The 18,329-nt window shown below is 41.7% G+C and overlaps 1 protein-coding gene across 1 annotated transcript; it reads right to left on the bottom strand.

The window, feature by feature from the left end:
* Positions 1-5,509: 5,509 nt before the first annotated feature.
* On the bottom strand, positions 5,510-16,854 carry LOC114644821 (zinc finger protein OZF-like). The gene is made up of 3 exons (XM_051921646.1): positions 16,744-16,854; positions 14,420-14,746; positions 5,510-6,546 (listed from the first exon to the last, which is right to left on the bottom strand). The coding sequence occupies exons 2-3, from the start codon at positions 14,598-14,600 to the stop codon at positions 5,510-5,512; spliced, it is 1,218 nt and encodes a 405-aa protein (XP_051777606.1). The 5' UTR covers positions 14,601-14,746; positions 16,744-16,854.
* Positions 16,855-18,329: the final 1,475 nt, after the last annotated feature.

Genomic DNA, 18,329 nt, shown 5'->3' with positions numbered 1-18,329 from the left:
AAGAACATTTTCTCCTTACTGAAGTACGGAAGATGAAGTCCATGTCCGCCCTCGCCGTTTCTGTTTGTCCTGAGGGTTTCGCCCTAACCATGCAGTTTAAATTTATTTAAATTTTACTGGTGACTTTTTCCAAATACAATTGTTGCATTTCTTTTGTATTTTTTCTTCTTAATTTAAGCCCAGCCAGGTGAAGTGACTTGCTCAGGGTCACCCGTGTCAGGATCAGCATTTGAACCCACAGCCTCAGGTTTTGAAGCTGAAAGCCTTAACCACTACACCACATTACCTGCTTAGATGTCCAGGAGAAGTGATGTCAACCTCGGTGTCTTAAACCTGACCTAAGGAAATGGACAGAAGTATCATCGGCTTGTGGGGGTCACCTCTGAGGGGCTGTTCATTATGGATGATCTTTCCTGACCGTGTGGCACTTTGGAATTTGTGCAGGGGACCCCAGCCATTACTGTACGAGAAACTCTTAAACGAGAACATCTTTTTTGCTACTTGTGACCCCTTTTGACATTTTGTGATTGTGTAGGCTGCTCCAGAGTGGGGTCTCCAGATGGACAGATGGAGACGTTAAGTTTCTGCACAGTTTAGAATTTCTGCTGGTCTTGTCCTTCCCTGCTGCTCCTCTTTGACCAGCAGGACATCGTGGTGTCAGGCTGACTATCGTGTAATGGTCAGGCCTTGTGCTTTTGGACCAATCAGAGCTCGGCATGACTTCTGTTCTTGAACCTTCCACCATCTCCACCAGTGTTCTTTTCACCAAGTGAAACTAAAACCAAACTTGTTCAAATTATAATTTAGTGGACCGGAACTGAAATAAAAGTTAAATAAACTGTGTGAAGAGTAGAAGTAGAGAATAAGGAGAATGAGACTGGTGTTGTCAGGCTGATGTTCACCACACTTGTCTTTGTGTATAACACACATGTAATAGTATGATGTGATATGTGTGTTAAGAAGGTCCAACACAGACATGAAAGGCGCTATATAACAGATCACTGTGAGCACACGGTGGATACATAAGTGAAGATTTTACTCCAGTAAGGTCCAAGCTGGGGACATCACAAAGCAAAGCGGCTGCTGGACTTCATTGTTCTTGGCCCCAGTGCATTGTGGATACTCCATCCATCATCCAGCCCGCTATATCCTAACACAGGGTCACAGGGTTCTGCTGGAGCCAATCCCAGCCAGCACAGGGCGCAAGGCAGGAAACAAACCCCGGGCAGGGCGCCAGCCCACCGCAGGGCACACACACACCAAGCACACACTAGGGACAATTTAGGATCACCAATGCACCTAACCTGCATGTCTTTGGACTGTGGGAGGAAACCCACGCAGACACGGAGAGAACATGCAAACTCCACGCAGGGAGGACACGGGAAGCAAACCCAGATCTCCTTACTGTGAGGCAGCAGCGCTACCACTGTGCCACCATGCTGCCCATTGTGGATACTCTCCATTTAGAAAGCTGTATGCCATGACCACTTTGGAGTTGAGGTGGGCTACGTTTCTCACACATAGATGAAGAGTGTGTTTTATTGAGGAGTTCTGGGCTGGTAAGTGTGTGAGATGTGACTACTTACAGGTGGCAACAGACCTTCTACACTTGCTCTGTAGCTTTAAAGGTCCATCTGAGAAGACCCAGGATGAGGTGGAAATCAAGGATTAGACTGGATGGGAGCTCAGCTGGTGGAGAAGGAGAGAGGGCTGTGTGTGGGTAAGTGGGCCAGCAGCCCCATGGCTAACTAGAGCTACTGCTGTGGAGTAGAGTTAAGTGTTTGGGATTCTACCTCCTTGGGGTCTCTGTCTCCCCTTTCTCATATTTAGCCTTTATTTGTAAGCAAAACCTCCTCTTTTTTGCTACTTGTGTCCCCTTTTGATATTATGTGGGTGTGCAGACTGCTCCACAGTGTGGTCTCTGGGTGGGATGGATGGCATAAGAGACACTGAGCTCCTCTCTAGCTCTGAATTTAATGGGACGTAGTGCTGTGAGGCCAAACTGCCCGTAATGTTCAGGCCTTACGCCCTTTAATCAGTTCTGGCTCAGCCTGACTTATGTTCTTGAACCTTCTACCATCTCAGTGTTCCACCAGCGTTTTTTTGCAGACCAAAATGAAAACTTAAAAGTAGTTCACCAGAAGTAAAATAAAAGTGAAAAGATTTCCAAAGAGTAGAACAAAAGAATAGCGAGGATGAAGATCGTGTTGTCATTCTGATGTTCACCACACTTGTCTTTGTGTGTAACGTACACGCCACGGTGTGGAGTCGCCAAGTTAATTCATTAAAACCCGACGGCTGTAGTGTTAGCTTAGACAAGAACATCAGCGTGTGTGTGTGTGTGTCTCCGAGTCCATCACTGTCTGCTCTTACACTGAGCCCCCTCACATCTCCTGTCACCTCGTCATCTGGACAAATGTGGCAGTGCCAATCTAAATGTTAAGCTAATGATGTGCCCGCCTGCTGCCTGTGCCCACCATGAACTGCCTGAGTTGAACCTGCAGCTGCTCAGTTTAGAATCGCAGGGCACTCGGGTGATAAATGAGATGGACATCAACTCGTCACATTTACTGTGCCACACGTACTCAAGTGAGGAGCTGTAAAGAACAATTGTGGCTCTCAGGGTAACTTTTGGTTCTTTAAGTTTTTCTTGTAAACATAAAAATGTCTCCCAGTTGTCCCCCTCATTCCTGTTATGTTTGAATTTATTTTTTAAACTTTCTGAAGTATCTTTTACTGTGAGCCTTCACATTTTTGTTTATGTCATTCTGTCACCATTACAGATAAATTGTCCAATTTCTAATGAAGGTTTTGATGTCCTCTCTATTAGTGTTGAGGTGCAGACTGAGCTTCCACAGCACGACGGTAGTTCAGCATGGGAGGCTCATCAGGTGACGTTTGAGGTGGTGACACAACTAAAGCAATGGTCCTGGGAGAGTCGGCACTCCATCTGGTCCTGGTACTTAATGGACAGGCTGTGCGGCAGCTTTGTGAGATCTCAGCTCAATTGTGAACTGAGGAAGAAGAGCTGATGAAGATACTGCAGTGGTGATGTGGTGGAGCTCAGGTTTGAAAGAATGACCTGCCTGCCTAAAACACACCAGTGAAGAGAAGGAAAGGACTGACATTATGTGACAGAACGGTGACTCCATTAAAATGGAGCAGTCTGAGATAACTGGGGTCCAGTAGTCAAAGAAAGGAAAGCAAGAAATGACACTTCACAGGTCACACAGAGCAGAGGACGACATCACGTCAATAAGGTAAGAAGCTGGGAGACACGCTGAGCTCCTGTGTGACAACGTTAACCTCAGTCCTCTGATGTCACCACTTTATGAAGAGGGGCGGTGAACTTCACAAGGATGATCACTTGGAGTGGCTGCCCCTATGGCATGAAGGACAGAGTCTTACTGCAGAAAGGCGAGTGGGCTGCTGTGCTCCTCCGTAATCCAGAAGTTGGCACATCATCGACATCTTCATGGTCTCCAATAAGACCAGAACCAGATGTGAAACACATAACAGTGTGTGATGTCCAGACACCCTCTGCATGAAGCAGAAGACCACAAACAAGCTGTGGTACCAGGGCCGGACGTGAACGAGAGTGTCTTGTGCCCAGAGATACCCCTACATGAAGAGAAGGGCAGCAAACCACAGAGTGTGGTACCTGAGGAACATCAGATTGAGTCACAGGAAGCAGAAGACATTTACCAAACGAGAACAGATAATTAAATCCATCAAGGTCACTTCTTTAGCTAATAGCTAAGATAATAAAAAGATACTGTCTGTCTGTCTGTCTGCGAGTGTGTGGTCCCTCTGAGCAATCTGATTGGTCAGTTTGGCTTTGGTGGCTCACTGCTATAGGAGATGGACCTGATACTTTAGGGGTGCAAAGGTCAATTCCTGACTGACCCTTTTTGAAGTTTTTTTCAATATATTTTTTACAAAAAATGTTGGGCCGCTAAAAACTAATAGGGTGCAAGCTGAGTTGCCTTTAAAGAGGGGAAGCATTTGCAAGAATAGAAATGAAGTTGTCACAGCGGGTAGTGGCGGCCGTAGCGGAGAACCTTTTTTTTTGTCTATTATGTTGTTCAGTTATATTTCTTTTTGTCTGACTGCTGTAAGTAGGATGAGTTCATTCAAGTATGCAGCCCCTCAAGGTCACTCCGGACTTGAAGTATCAGGTATCTCTCTGTGTAACGTAATACAGGATGTCCATATATGGCCTTATTTATATTAGATGAACACGTCATCAGCTGTATGCTAAACATGCCTCGGTATATTCATACACTCCCGTTGTGAGGGACCGCTAGACGTTACTGGGCTGATCGAACCCCAGCTGGACTAACTCTTCAGATAGAAAGAGCAGCAGCCACACCAGAGAGTGGTGTGAACACCAATACGGACTCTGGAGAAATGATAATAGAAATACTGAAATCAAATCAAATAGCCTTTTATTGTCAATTCACTATATGTGCAGAACATACAGGAGAATCAAATACTGTTTCTCTCTCAACTTCGTAGTACAATAAAATATAAAAAAGCATAGAAGTATAACATAAGATAAATAACATTAGAACTTGTAAAGTAGACCTGTGTACAATGTGCAATAGTCATTAGTGCAAAAGCCACTTACAGTAAATTAATAAGCAGCGTTGCCTAAATGAGTCTGCCAATTTTTGCCAAATGCATTCTGTGTAACCAACTAGCAGAGCAATTCCAATTTTCTTTCCACACCTGACTGAATTATTTCTGATTTTTCTTGTTGTTATTTACAGTCTCTTTGGACTTTGCCTTTTTAGCATGAATTTTCATGTGTCCCTGAAGAGGAGTTTTCTGTATGAATGTTTTTCCACACTTAGAGCAACGGTATGGCTTTTCTCCTCTGTGAGTTCTTACGTGTCGCTGAAGACTGCAGGGTTGTATGAATCGCTTGCCACATTCAGAGCAACAATATGGCCTTAATCCAGAATGAATTCTGTTGTGACTATGAAGGCTGCAGTTATCGGTGAATAGCTTGTCACAATCAGGAAACGAGTATGGCCTCTATCAAATGTGTGTTCTTATATGTCTACGAAGACTGCCTCTTTGTGAGAATTTCTTGCCACATTCAGAACAGGCCTAAAGATGGTCTTAATTGTGGACTTCTGCATGACGCAGAAGATTGCTTGTGTTGGAAATCTTTTGCCACATTCAGGACAGCAATAGGGCTTCTCACCAGTGTGAACTCTTAAATGTTTCAGATGATTACTGCTACTTGCAAATCGTTTGCCACATTTAGAACAGGAAAATGGCTGTTCTCCTGTGTGCAATCTCATGTGTGTCTGAAGATGGCCTGTTTGTGAGAACCGTTTGCCACATTTAGAACAGGAAAATGGCCGTTCTCCTGTGTGTACTCTCATGTGTGTCCGAAGAAAATGGCTGTTCTCCTGTGTGCAATCTCATGTGTGTCCGAACCGTTTGCCACATTCAGAACATTTAGAACAGGAAAATGGCTGTTCTCCTGTGTGCAATCTCATGTGTGTCTGAAGATGGCCTGTTTGTGAGAACCGTTTGCCACATTTAGAACAGGAAAATGGCTTGTTTGTGAGAACCGTTTGCCACATTCAGAACAGGAAAATGGCTGTTCTCCTGTGTGCACTCGCATGTGTTTCTGAAGATGGCTTGTTTGTGAGAACTGTTTGCCACATTCAGAACAGGAAAATGGCTGTTCTCCTGTGTGCACTCTCATGTGTGTCCGAAGATGGCCTGCTTGTGAGAACCGTTTGCCACATTCAGAACAGGAAAATGGCTGTTCTCCTTTGTGCACTCTCATGTGTGTCTGAAGATGGCCTGCTTGTGAGAACCGTTTGCCACATTCAGAACAGGAAAATGGCTGTTCTCCTTTGTGCACTCTCATGTGTGTCTGAAGATGGCTTGATTGTGAGAACCGTTTGCCACATTCAGAATAACAATATGGTTTCTCTCCAGTGTGAATTCTTTTGTGTCTGCGAAGACGGCTCTTGTCAAAGAAATGTTTACCACATACTGGACAACAACATAAACCCTGTCGTCCGTGACCAATCATGTCTGTCTGAAGGTGGCTCACTTGTGAGAATTGTTTGCCACGTTTAGACAAATATGGTTTCTCTACAATGGGAGTTGTGGTATGGCTGTGTTTTGAAAAGTTCTTAACACATTTAGAACGGTGGTATGACTCCTTCCCTGTATTATCTTCTCTGCGTTTCTTAGGCATGTGACTATCTGAGAATTGTTTCCCACCTTCAGGACAGTGATACGGTTTCTTACTCCCATGAATCCCTCCATTATCTTTAGAATTCAATTTGTATTTAAATGTTTCCACACACTGTTGGCGGATTGGATTTATATTGTACACTCTTTGAGATTTGATGGCATCGATCCTTGTTAGCTTCACAATAGGCTGCAATCTAGGGTGCTGAGAGGCCGTTACCAAGGTCTTTGTTGCAGATGCCAGTTTCTTCCTGTTCTTATCAGGTTGTTTAATTTGTGGACGACCCTGAAGAGAGGACAAGTTGTCATTCTCTTGAAAATCTATAGAAATAAAAATAAGAGTTAAAGTTTTAAATGACCAAAATTTAAAATAAAATAGCACTACAAGAGAATATTCAGTGTTTAACAGTACAGTGGAACCTTTAGATACGAGTTTAATTCGTTCCAGCACTGCGCTTGTATAGCGAATTTCTCGTATCTAGAACAAACTTCCCCATTGAAAATAATGGAAATCCAGTTAATCCGTTCCGCACCCCAAAAATATTAACATAAAAATCAATTTTCCTAACAAATAACACTGATAAATAATATATACTGTAGTCTACCTTTAATAAATAACACTGGTAAATAATATAACTGATTATTAAAAGAATCAAAAAAAGGTCTCCAAAGTGCAGTAGAGCATTCAATAAATCTTTAAATAAATAATCCTTAAAACAGTTGTGAAGTGGAGGTTTAAAATACACAAGAATAACAATCCTTTAACACGAGGTTAAAACGTCAACAGGAAGCAGTCTTTAAAAAACAGATGACAATCCCCGGTGCTTCTTCTCTGTTAGCGTCTCACCTGCGGGCTCTGCAACAGGCGAGACACTCTTAATGCAGCTGACCTTCTCTACACCGTCCTGCTTCAGCTGTTTGGCTCGCCTGTTCAGCTACACGCAAGCCTGCACTCGCTCGCTCTCCCGCACCGACTTCCTGCTGCTGCTTCCTGCAACCTCCGTTCTCTCTCCTCTCTTTTCTTTTACTTCTTCTCCCCCTTAACCGGCTCGCACTTCTCTATATATACGGGGAGGACATGGCAGCTGCAGCCCATCAGCCACAGGAACAATCATGGATGTGGGCAGTTTCCCACCTGTGCACTTAGGTGAGAAACGCCCACACTGCAGATCGCCCTGCGGCTCGCTACAGCTACCACGCCCCCTCGCTAAGCCGCGAGCTATACCCACAGCCTGGTTCGTGGCTCGTTACGCGAGCCAATGCTCATATTTAGATCTGAATTTTTCGCTCATACTTTCCTCGTATCTTGATTTTCTCGCATACAGAGGTGATCGTATCTCGAGGTTCCACTGTATATGCCTTTTGCAACCCACTTTACAAAAGCATGCTAATGGAGTTAACACTTCAACAATCCCAACATTTACAGACTGAATTACCAAACGCATGAATCCATATTAGGATGCAGTTACCATGGACCAGGAACAAGCCATTAGCAACTACCATTAATGGCTTGGTGATGGCTTGAAAAATAAGGAGCAACTGGAGCAGCAAGGGTGGCCAACATGACCTGCAGACCTTTTAGAGAAGACCCCAGATAGAAATGTCAAGGATGATAAAGCCAGTACATCTACATGCATAGTGACATTGACATTGCCAAGGACTCATTACATCAGTTATGGTCCCTATGACAACTCCACCTTGTTTGTATAACTGTGCTAATTGACGAGCTAATTTATTGGAATAAGTGTGAACTCCCACCCTGGGCGATCAAAATTAGACAGTAAACCACATCGTATATTTACATACTTCTTTGGGCTGCTCCCATTAGGGGTTGCCACAGCGGATCATTTTCTTCCATATCTTTCTGTCCTCTGCATCTTGTTCTGTTACATCCATCACCTGCATGTCCTCTCTCACCACATTCATAAACCTTCTCTTAGGCCTTCCTCTTTTCCTCTTCCCTGGCAGCTCTATCCTTAGCATCCTTCTCCTCATATACTCAGCATCTCTCCTCTGCACATGTCCAAACCAACACAATCTCAACTCTCTGACTTTGTCTCCCCAACCGTCCAACTTGATCTGACCCTCTAATGTACTTATTTCTAATCCTGTCCATCCTCGTCATACCCAGTGCAAATCTTAACATCTTTAACTCTGCCACATCCAGCTCTGTCTCCTGCTTTCTGGTCAGTGCCACCGTCTCCAACCCATATAACATAGCTGGTCTCACTACCATCCTGTAGACCTTCCCTTTCACTCTTGCTGATACCCATCTGTCACAAATTACTCCTGACACTCTTCTCCACCTATTCCACCCTGCCAGCACTCTCCACTTCTCATCCACAATCCCCATTACTCTGTAGTGTTGATCCAAACTATTTAAACTCATCCACCTTCTCCAGCTCTACTCCCTGCATCCGCACCATTCCACTGACCTCCCTCTCATTTACACGCATGTATTCTGTCTTGTTCCTACTGACTTTCATTCCTCTCCTCTCTAGAGCATATCTCCACCTCTCCAGGGTCTCCTCAACCTGCTCCCTACTATCCCTAGAGATCACAATGTCATCTGCAAACATCATAGTCCACAGGGACTCCTGTCTAATCTCATCTGTCAACCTGTCCATCACCATTGCAAATAAGAAAGGGCTCAGAACTGATCCCTGATGTAATCCCACCTCTATGTTGAATGCATCCATTACTCCTACCGCAGACCTCAGAAAGTAGGAGACAGAGCTGGATGTAGGAGAGTTAAAGATGCTAAGATTTGCATTGGGGGTGACGAGGATGGACAGGATTAGAAATGAGTACATTAGAAGGTCAGCTCAAGTTGGACAGTTGAGAGACAAAGTCAGACAGGCGAGATTGCGCTGGTTTGGACATGTGAAGAGGAGAGATGCTGGGTATATTGGGAGAAGGATGCTAAGGATAGAGCTGCCAGGCAAGAGAAAAAGAGGAAGGCCCAAGAGAAGGTTTATGGATGTGGTGAGAGAGGACATGCAGGTGATGGGTGTAACAGAACAAGATGGAGAGGACAGAAAGATATGGAAGAAGATGATCCGCTGTGGCGACCCCTAACGGGAGCAGCTGAAAGAAGAAGAAGTAGTGGTGCACAAAATCCCATGATTCATCAGAGACATTAGATCTTTAGTGAAGTTATAACTATGAGTTTTACAGTTATTTGATTAATAAAGAAAGGCTCAGGCATGTATTTTTCTTTTCTATAAATCGCGTAGAAATAAGACTGATATTTATCCAGCTCGAGGTCAGGAACAAGAAGTAGAAATAGATTTATACACACACTGGGAGGCCAGAAATATTAAAGTACCCTTTACTCCTTTTACTTTGCCCAGTCAAAATTCTAGAGTTTTTCTGGAAAAGAGAGACTGATTAAGCCTCATGAAATGAGCACTGCTAATACAAGATTGATTTTCAGATTTATTGCAGTAGGACCTGCCATTTTATATCAGACATCAAATATTAGGACTTCAAAATATTTGCTTCATGTCCAGTCCTACTCTGAATACCACAATCTAGCACAGTTACTAATTGTTCCGTATTTTAACTCTGCTACACTAAATATTTTCTCACGTCACAGACACACCAAGCTATGGAGTATGTAGTTGAAGGAAGGCGGAGAATTTCTTCCATTTGAAATCAACTATCCCATCCTCTTGTTATTACAAAGAAGGACGGCACCTCTTGCACACATTTAAATTCAAGAGTCAACAAGTTGTTCTTTATGTTGCTATACAAACCAGACAGGTTCCCCAGTTAATGTCAGAGATTCAAGCCTCTCTAACTTAAAATTATTGATGCTAAATTTCTGCCTTCTTGTTTATCATCCATAACTTAACCTTTTTTAAAATCACATTTCTGCTATGTTAACACAATCCTTTGTCATAAATTTGGTATTTCATCTTGCTAAACACAAAAATGGCCATTTTGCTGCAGGTTATCAATGGAACAGAGTTTGAAGTGAGGTATGTTTATTTGTTTAAAACACTATATACTTGCCCCTTTCCTATAACAAAAACGACTTAGGGTTGTCCCTTTGATGTTTAGCAAACATTTGAAGAAGAACTATTCAGAATATTTCCTTATGCATTACGATATTGGAAGTCTTCTGACATTTAAGGACTCATTTGTACTGATTGCTGATTGGAGGCAGGCATATACAGTGCAATTTTATGGGCTCAAGAAAGGTTGGAGGTCTTCAGAACAAGACACACCCAACTGGGTGCAGCTTTACACTGTGAAGAAGGAGATTTCACTGTATCTCTGTTTTTCCAGCATGTCGACATTAGACAACTTCATTATTGGCTTTTACAGATTAGGCCAGTGAACTACGTTGCCAGTGAATTTGAAATTTCGCCATCAACACTGTCAACTTTCTTGAAAGACGGACCAAAAAAAGAAAAATCTTGGGTTGCCAATGTATGTGAACTGCTGCATTTGAAGACGTCGAAAAAGCTGTTTTTATGTGTACAGTGATGCTCGTTCAAGAAACATTCCTATTAATGTGGCACTCATTCAAGAAAATATGAGTTTTGTAAACTCTCTTGGGCCCTCCTTCAACTAGACAGCACGCCGAAGAGCGTCCCGAAGTCCAAACTCCGTGTTTATGGAAGACTGTTTATCTGCTGCCGGGGCAACAGTCGGCTCAAAGCTGTGCTGCGTCTCTCCGCCAAAGCAAACAGAAAAAATATCAATGGGTGATATGCAAGGAACATTGTAAATGCAGGTAACAGGATTACTTGATCACTGATCTGGCCACGACCCTGCATGACTGCTGTGTCTGAGTATAGCAGAGTGGCAGATCACGCTACATTAAATAACTGTGCCATTCCTGTTTCAAGCTGAATAAAGCTGGTTTTGATAAAGTACTGAAACTCAGCCTTGTGTTTTGGGGTGCAAGACAGGGACTTATAGTGTGACCCTGATCTTTTAGAATTTGCTTCTGTGTTGCTTCACTGCAGCGCTAGGAGCCTGTTTTTGCCCTGGCTGCAGACGCTGCTATTGTGCTTCAGGACGCACCTCGGTGTGTTGTTCCCGTTGGGTGGGGAGGGTCTCAAGAGTTCAGAAACCTCACAATATGAAGAAAAGGATGATTCGGCTCCTGCTTGGTAACTGTGTTGCCCACAACATGCTTCCAAATTTAGATAATGGTCGTGTTGAATTCCTCCCACCCAATTGCACAGCAGTGCTTCAGCCATTGGATTTGGGCATCATTTTCACCCTGAAAGTGTTTTACCGCAAGGAAATGCTGAGAAAAATTAGCGTCAGCATAACTTGTAGGCAGGAGGAGATTAAAATTAATGCAAAAGAAGCTATGGAGATGATTGCAAATGCCTGGACGCAAGTTAAAGAAAGCACTACAGTAACAAATACAGAATCTCATTACGATGAAATAATTTTTAGGTCTCTAGGAGTTTGTTGTAACAGAATTTTACCTGTATATTCTTACCATTAATTGATAATATAATGACAGAGGTTGAGTCTGCCAAAAATACCTTCTTTCAGGCTGTGTGTGTGTGTGTGTGTGTTCCTCCTAGCATTTAAAAGCAAATATTGGAACTGTGTCACTGGACCACAGAGTTTAAAGATACTTCAGCCAAATGTTTGTTGGAAAAGTATGCATGAAGATGATTGGGATTATACAAGCTACATGTTGGACTGCTCCGCTACCATTACATTCATGGGAGCAGTAAACCATGGACTTTATTACTGATATGCCTTCCTCCAACGGTTTTAATACAATTTTTATGGAAGCAGATTGAGTTTTGAAATGTGTGCATCTTATTCCCTTCTACTAAACACCTGGCAGGTGTCTTTCTACAGGGAGGTCCAGATCTAATTATACAATTTTCATTACGCTATAACTTATTCAGTTTATTACATAAAAAATCACCCGAAAAATCCCAGACCATCGAGAAGTATGCAAACTGACGACATGAAGAATCGTCTTTGTGCTGAACTGGAATCGTCTCTGCATAAATCAAAGTCATCCAGATGATCTGGATCTGCATAATTAGATCTGGACCACCCTGTAGAAAAGACTGATAGTAATTATGGTTTTCTGTATCAAGATGTATCAAACCGTGGTCTTCCATTTATTTCTCGCTTCTAGAAACTATTCTGTCAGAGATTTGTTTGTTCTATAAAACTTAAAATGTTTGGTTATCAGCCAGAAGCTAATGGGCAAATGTAAAGAATTAACAGAGGCCTACAGAAACACTTGTGCTGTTTGATTGGTCCTAATCAAGATGACTGCGTTGATTTTCTACCCATTGCTGACTCTGCTAGGAATGTACCAGTTCACTCTGCTCCTACAATGTCACCATTTGAGTGCCTGTATGGTTGTCATTCTAGATTCATTGAGTCACCTTCCTCTCCACTTTTCCATCTGTTTTTAAATAATTACATATTTAACAGTTTTGTGAAAAGTTGAATTTGGCTCAAAAACTTTTTGAAAAGCTCTTGGCCAAATGATTTTCTGATTGTAAATGTAAGGCTACTCCTATCGTTAAAGTTGGGCAAAAGGTACGGCGAGAGACCCAAGACATCAGTCTACATAGTGACCCTTTTTAAACTGATACAGCACCAGAATAGTATTTATTTTGAGAAGATCATGCTTTTAATTCTGACATTTTCCTTCACTCCATGTAGTTTTTTGATGGATGGACTGTTCGTCTAAATCAATTGTTTTGAATTTTCGCAGTTTGCCTTATTTATTCTAAAAAAAAGTAATAATTCTTAACACTAAACGCCTTTACTGGGTGGCATACAGTCATGTAGACTGTACTAACTGAACTGTCTTCCTATAGTTAAAGTTTGTTTTTGCATTATTTGTCGAGTTCTGATATCTCCTACACCCTATTCTGAGTTTAGGCCATGTTTTGTACTATAACACCACCCCCCCAATCACTGTATTTTTGTTATTTTTATAAGTCATTTTACCCTTCCGTCAATCACATAATTTGTGGACATTTTGTGGCTGCTGACGTGGCTTAGCTCCATCACGTGATTTCAACTTGCCTCCTTATTTAAGATGGTGGCATGGTGTACTCACTCTCCTAGCTTTGTCATAATTGGCCGTGTTCTTCATATTTGATTTTCATTGACAGATACTGTTCTGTTTCATTTATGTTAGTCAGTTTGAAATGGCTTTGTTTTCCTGTCCGTTTTAACTCATTATGTGATTAATCATTTGTAAAATGTTTCATTAGATCATACCTGTGAATTTATTAGAGTCACCACTCAGTAAACAGGACTACAAAATACAATTACCAGAACTGAACCAACATTTTTTTCTATTGCTCTAAAATGTATGAATTTCAAAAAGATTTCAAGTACTGTACCAACTTGTATTTTCAAAAACTTCAAAAATAAAAAAGTCACCACATTACAAAGATCAGCCCCTGTTCATATGGGGCAACTGAATTGACAGTAACCAGGAAATGGCTAAAAGCTTCAAAATCCTTTAAAACTAATCTCATAGAATGTTTCACACGTTTTAGATGAAATTCTGCTTTAATTAACAATTTTGTTTGTTTAACTCAGTAAAGTTCAGTGGACCAGTTTTTTTCACATTCACAAAGTCTTTGCAATTTCAGAATATATAATGATAAATGTGACCAGGACTGGTTTATCCATTCACAGGTTTGCACTCCACTGATGCACAGAGATTCTTGCACACAGGCAGACGTGAAACACTTTCATACAGAGGGGTCTAAATTGTGCAAATTTATTGAACAGTCAAATGGGTGACATGTCTACTCCACAATACTACATGTGGAGAAAGTAAAAAGGCAATACATTATAGTTTGAAAGGGTTTCTTTAAAGAAAGCTAGAAACAAACAGATTTGACTTTTCTTTGACTTCTCTTTAATTTGTCTAAAATCTATTAAAAGGTTTTCTTCATAATAAAGACATTAAGCTAATGATTATTATTAAAAAGAGATACAACCCAAACCAAGGAAATTGTGAACGGATAGTGTTGGGTGAAAAAACTGCAAGAACAACTCAGCCAGGCCTCCTCATTCCAATCCACAGGATTAATTGTTTCTGTTCCTTATACTTTAAAAATGAAACCCGCATTTTTAAAAAAGCCTTTGTTTCTAAGCAGAGTGAAAATGTAAGAAAGCACCCTTCAGATAAATCATAACTGCCTTATTTTATTTTAGCACATACCTTCTCCAGTTTGATTTGGACACAATTTCTTCTCGGGCCTCACTGTGTTAGTCTTTGAGGATTCTGACGGCTTGTGGGCATTACTGTCCTTCAAGTAGCAGCGTCTGCCCAAACTGGAGCCCAATCTGTTTAAGTCTTCATCTGGGCCCATATATTGAGGATTACAGTCTCTCACCTTCATACGGTTTATAATTTTGCGTGGTCTCTGAATGTTAGTCCTACCCTTTCTTTTGTTTCTCTTTTCAGAGACATCCTCTTAACGTTGATGTTCTTTCTGTAAACTCTTCTGGCCGGCTGGATACATTTTTGGCATCTTCTTCATTTTTTCTGTATAGGACACAGGGAGTTAATTAATTCAGAAGTGCAATACAAATGTAACACATTTAAGTCCCATTTTTCTATGTCCTTATCAGTTAAGACAGAAGCCAAGTCAAGTTATTCACCGAGACCACATGGGCAGAGTAAGTAATCAATCTTCATACCAGGTGACCAGATATGAAACAGTCTCAGGGAGTGTCTCATGCCTTTACGACACACCATTATGACTCTGCACCCTCTGTTGATATTAGAGATGTTATGATATTAGAACTCTTGTATGTGATATACTAATACAACACAATGTTACAATGCTGGATACCCTTTGATACGACAGCAAACACAGAAATCCTATCCACCCCCCCATTAAAGAAGTACTGGTATTCATAAATCTCAAAATATAACGCAAGTCTTGAAAGGTAATGTGGGGCAGAGATGGAGATCCTCAGTGCAATAGCACAAGGTAGGGTTTACAATCTTGGTGGGAGTTTCAGCACAGAGTTTATAAAGAATGATATGTCATTAAGTGTCTGATTTATCTTAGCATGTGCACATTTCTAATCATTCTCGGAGAGTAGTTGAAAAACACTGCTTAAAATTCATACTAAAAATTTTAATTCAAAACATTATACTGTTGAATTACTGAATTCCAAGATTATTCAGGATACTTTCATTTAAATAAAAACTCTTTAAGATGTTTTTGTAACAACATGATTTTAAAGTCTAGTTAATCACAGACCCATTCTGTTTGAATTGCAACACTTGCTATTGCAAGATTTAAATTTGCATCATTAGCTGGTTAAAAAAATATTACTAAAGAGCAATATTTAACAGAATAGTCAAATTAAATCAAAAAATCAAATGTCACAAGCTTGTCGTGCTTTAATTTTCTAAATCTGCACCTTCTTTTTACCAGCTTTGAAGCTTCCAGTGTGAAATCAAACTTGTCAGTTCAACATTTATCCTTCATTTCAGAACTCCTGTTAAGCAGCATTTATTGAACTGCTTTAGATGTTTCTTACAAAAGTAATGACACCTTGTGATTGTTTGTGCTTGTGTATAAATCCACGATTAGAAAATGACCTGTCATCACATGTGTGACTAGGGATCACCTACAGAGGTTTGTTCAGGACCAGTGTGCTATTGGTAACCCTAAAAGTCAGGGGACCAGAGTAAAAGCGGCTTATTATTGACCTTCATGAATATTCAAATTAAATGAAAGTGGGTCTTGTGCAGAAGAGGGATGCCAGTCCTGACAGTTCACCTAAGAGTGGCACAAAGAAGTGACCCCCACAGCCCACCTCACCATCGTGGTCCAGTGCAAAACAAAAAGTTATTGGGGTATAGGAAGAAAACCAGAGTACCTGTACAGGGCAGGAGCCAGCTATAGACCATCATAGGGTACACTCACATTCATGTCCACAACCACACCAAGACAAGTTAGATTTGCCAGGCCACTAAACATGAGCATCTTTACAGAAGTGAAGAAAATAAGAATAAAAGAGCAGACATGGAAACTGCATAGAGACTTAAAAAACAGACTGAGATTCAAATTCATTCTGACAGAACTGTAAGGCAGCAACACAAAGTTGCCCGAGGGACTCCTCACCGCTCTTTCAATGTCCGGCCGGTCACCAACCCTGCAACTGTCAGAACTGAGCGCCGCGGAGTGACAAGAGAAACAAAGGCAGAAATCAAAGCGTCTTACGTGTGGAATGGCCGTCTGCTCGATGCCGGCGATTCGCGAAGGAAACGACAAAAGGACACTCAGAGGGGAATGAACAGGCGCCAGCGGTGTGATTGGGTGCTACGAATTAAAATTTGAGATTCAGCCACGTGAAGTGAACTGCTGATACGAATGACTGCAATGGTACGCGGGTTACCACAGGAGGATTCACTCGAGCAAAGTTCAGCGGAGGGCAAACGAACACGAACTCGCCGCGCGCGGTAATTCTAATGGAGCGAATGAAAACTCACACGTCCATAAAGCGCATCTCCAAAGTACTTACTGTCTGCCTGTTGCCGATAAGATTCTTTCTGAACTCGATCACACTTCTGACAGTGTTTCACAAAGCGAGACGGTGGCAGTGAGGCTTCAGGAACCGTCGCATTGGATGACGTCAGCCAGTATCCAATTTCGGGTCACGTGCCAGTTGAGCGAGAAAACGCTGTAGCAGGAGAGAGGCTGGGTGGCTCAGTGTCCTGCTGCCTTATAGGAGCCTATTAAACCAAAATGTCATCGGAGAAGCTGCTTTTGTTTGGGGCTGTCACTGAGCCGTCTGTTTTTGTGATCATGAACTGAGTTTTTTTTTTTTAATTACAGTAAGATTTCCTGTAAATAGTTCTTGTAAAATTTAGTGACGTTCTTCGTGTCTTTTTTGTTTTTCAATGCAGTAATAATATATATATATATTATTATATATTAATATATCTTATATTATAATAATATATATTACTGCATTGAAAAACAAAAAAGACACGAATATATATATCACATACATACATACATAATATATATTACATACATACATACACAATACTGTGCAAAAGTTTTAGGCAGGTGTGAAAAAATGCTGTAAACAAAGAATGCTTTCAAAAATGGAAGTGTTAATCATTTATTTTCATCAATCAACAAAATGCAGGGAATGAACAAAAGAGAAATCGAAATCAAATCAATATTTGGTGTGACCACCCTTTGCCTTCACAACAGCATCAATTCTTCTTGGTACACTTGCACACAGTTTTTGAAGGAACTCGGCTGGTAGGTTGTTCCAAACATCTTGGAGAACTAACCCCAGATCTTCTGTGGATGTAGGCTTCCTCACATCCTTCTGTCTCTTCATGTAATCCCAGACACACTCAATGATGTTGAGATCAGGGCTCTGTGAGGGCCATACCATCACTTCCAGGACTTCTTGTTCTTCTTCTTTACGCTGAAGATAGTTCTTAATGACTTTGGGGTCGTTGTCCTTCTGCAGAATAAATTTTGGGCCAATCATATGCCTCCCTGATGGTACTGCATGATGGATAAGTATCTGCCTGTATTTCTCAGCCTTGAGAACACCATTAATCCTGACCAAATCTCCAACTCCATTTCCAGAAATGCAGTCCCAAACGTTCAAGGAACCTCCACCATACTACACTGTTGCCTGCAGACACTTACTATTGTACCGCTCTCCGGCTCTTCGACGAACAAACTGCCTTCTGCTACAGACAAATATTTCAAATATTGACTCATCAGTCCAGAGCACCTGCTACCATTTTTCTGCACCCCAGTTCCTATGTTTATATATATACATATAAATATATTGTGATGGATGACCGGCTACAGACTCCGGTCGCCACCCCCAGGCCGCTAGGAGGAGCCCTCCGGACAGCATGATGGTGCCCCGAGTTCCAGCTAGGCCTCATGGACTTTGTAGTTTGTATACACAGCACTGCTGGATACCTTGGGGGCCGCCGGGAGTCACTGTAAGGGGGCTAGTGGGCTCTTATGTGCCCTATAACCCGGGAGTGTGTCATCATCACGTGACAGGAAGGAACGACGTGCTCCCGGGCTGAAGAAAGGACTGTTTACCCTGACCCGGAGGGAATA

Source organism: Erpetoichthys calabaricus (genome assembly GCF_900747795.2).
Source record: "Erpetoichthys calabaricus chromosome 1 unlocalized genomic scaffold, fErpCal1.3 SUPER_1_unloc_16, whole genome shotgun sequence".
Taxonomy (NCBI): Eukaryota; Metazoa; Chordata; class Cladistia; order Polypteriformes; family Polypteridae; genus Erpetoichthys; species Erpetoichthys calabaricus.
This window is presented reverse-complemented; position numbering and strand designations above follow the sequence as displayed.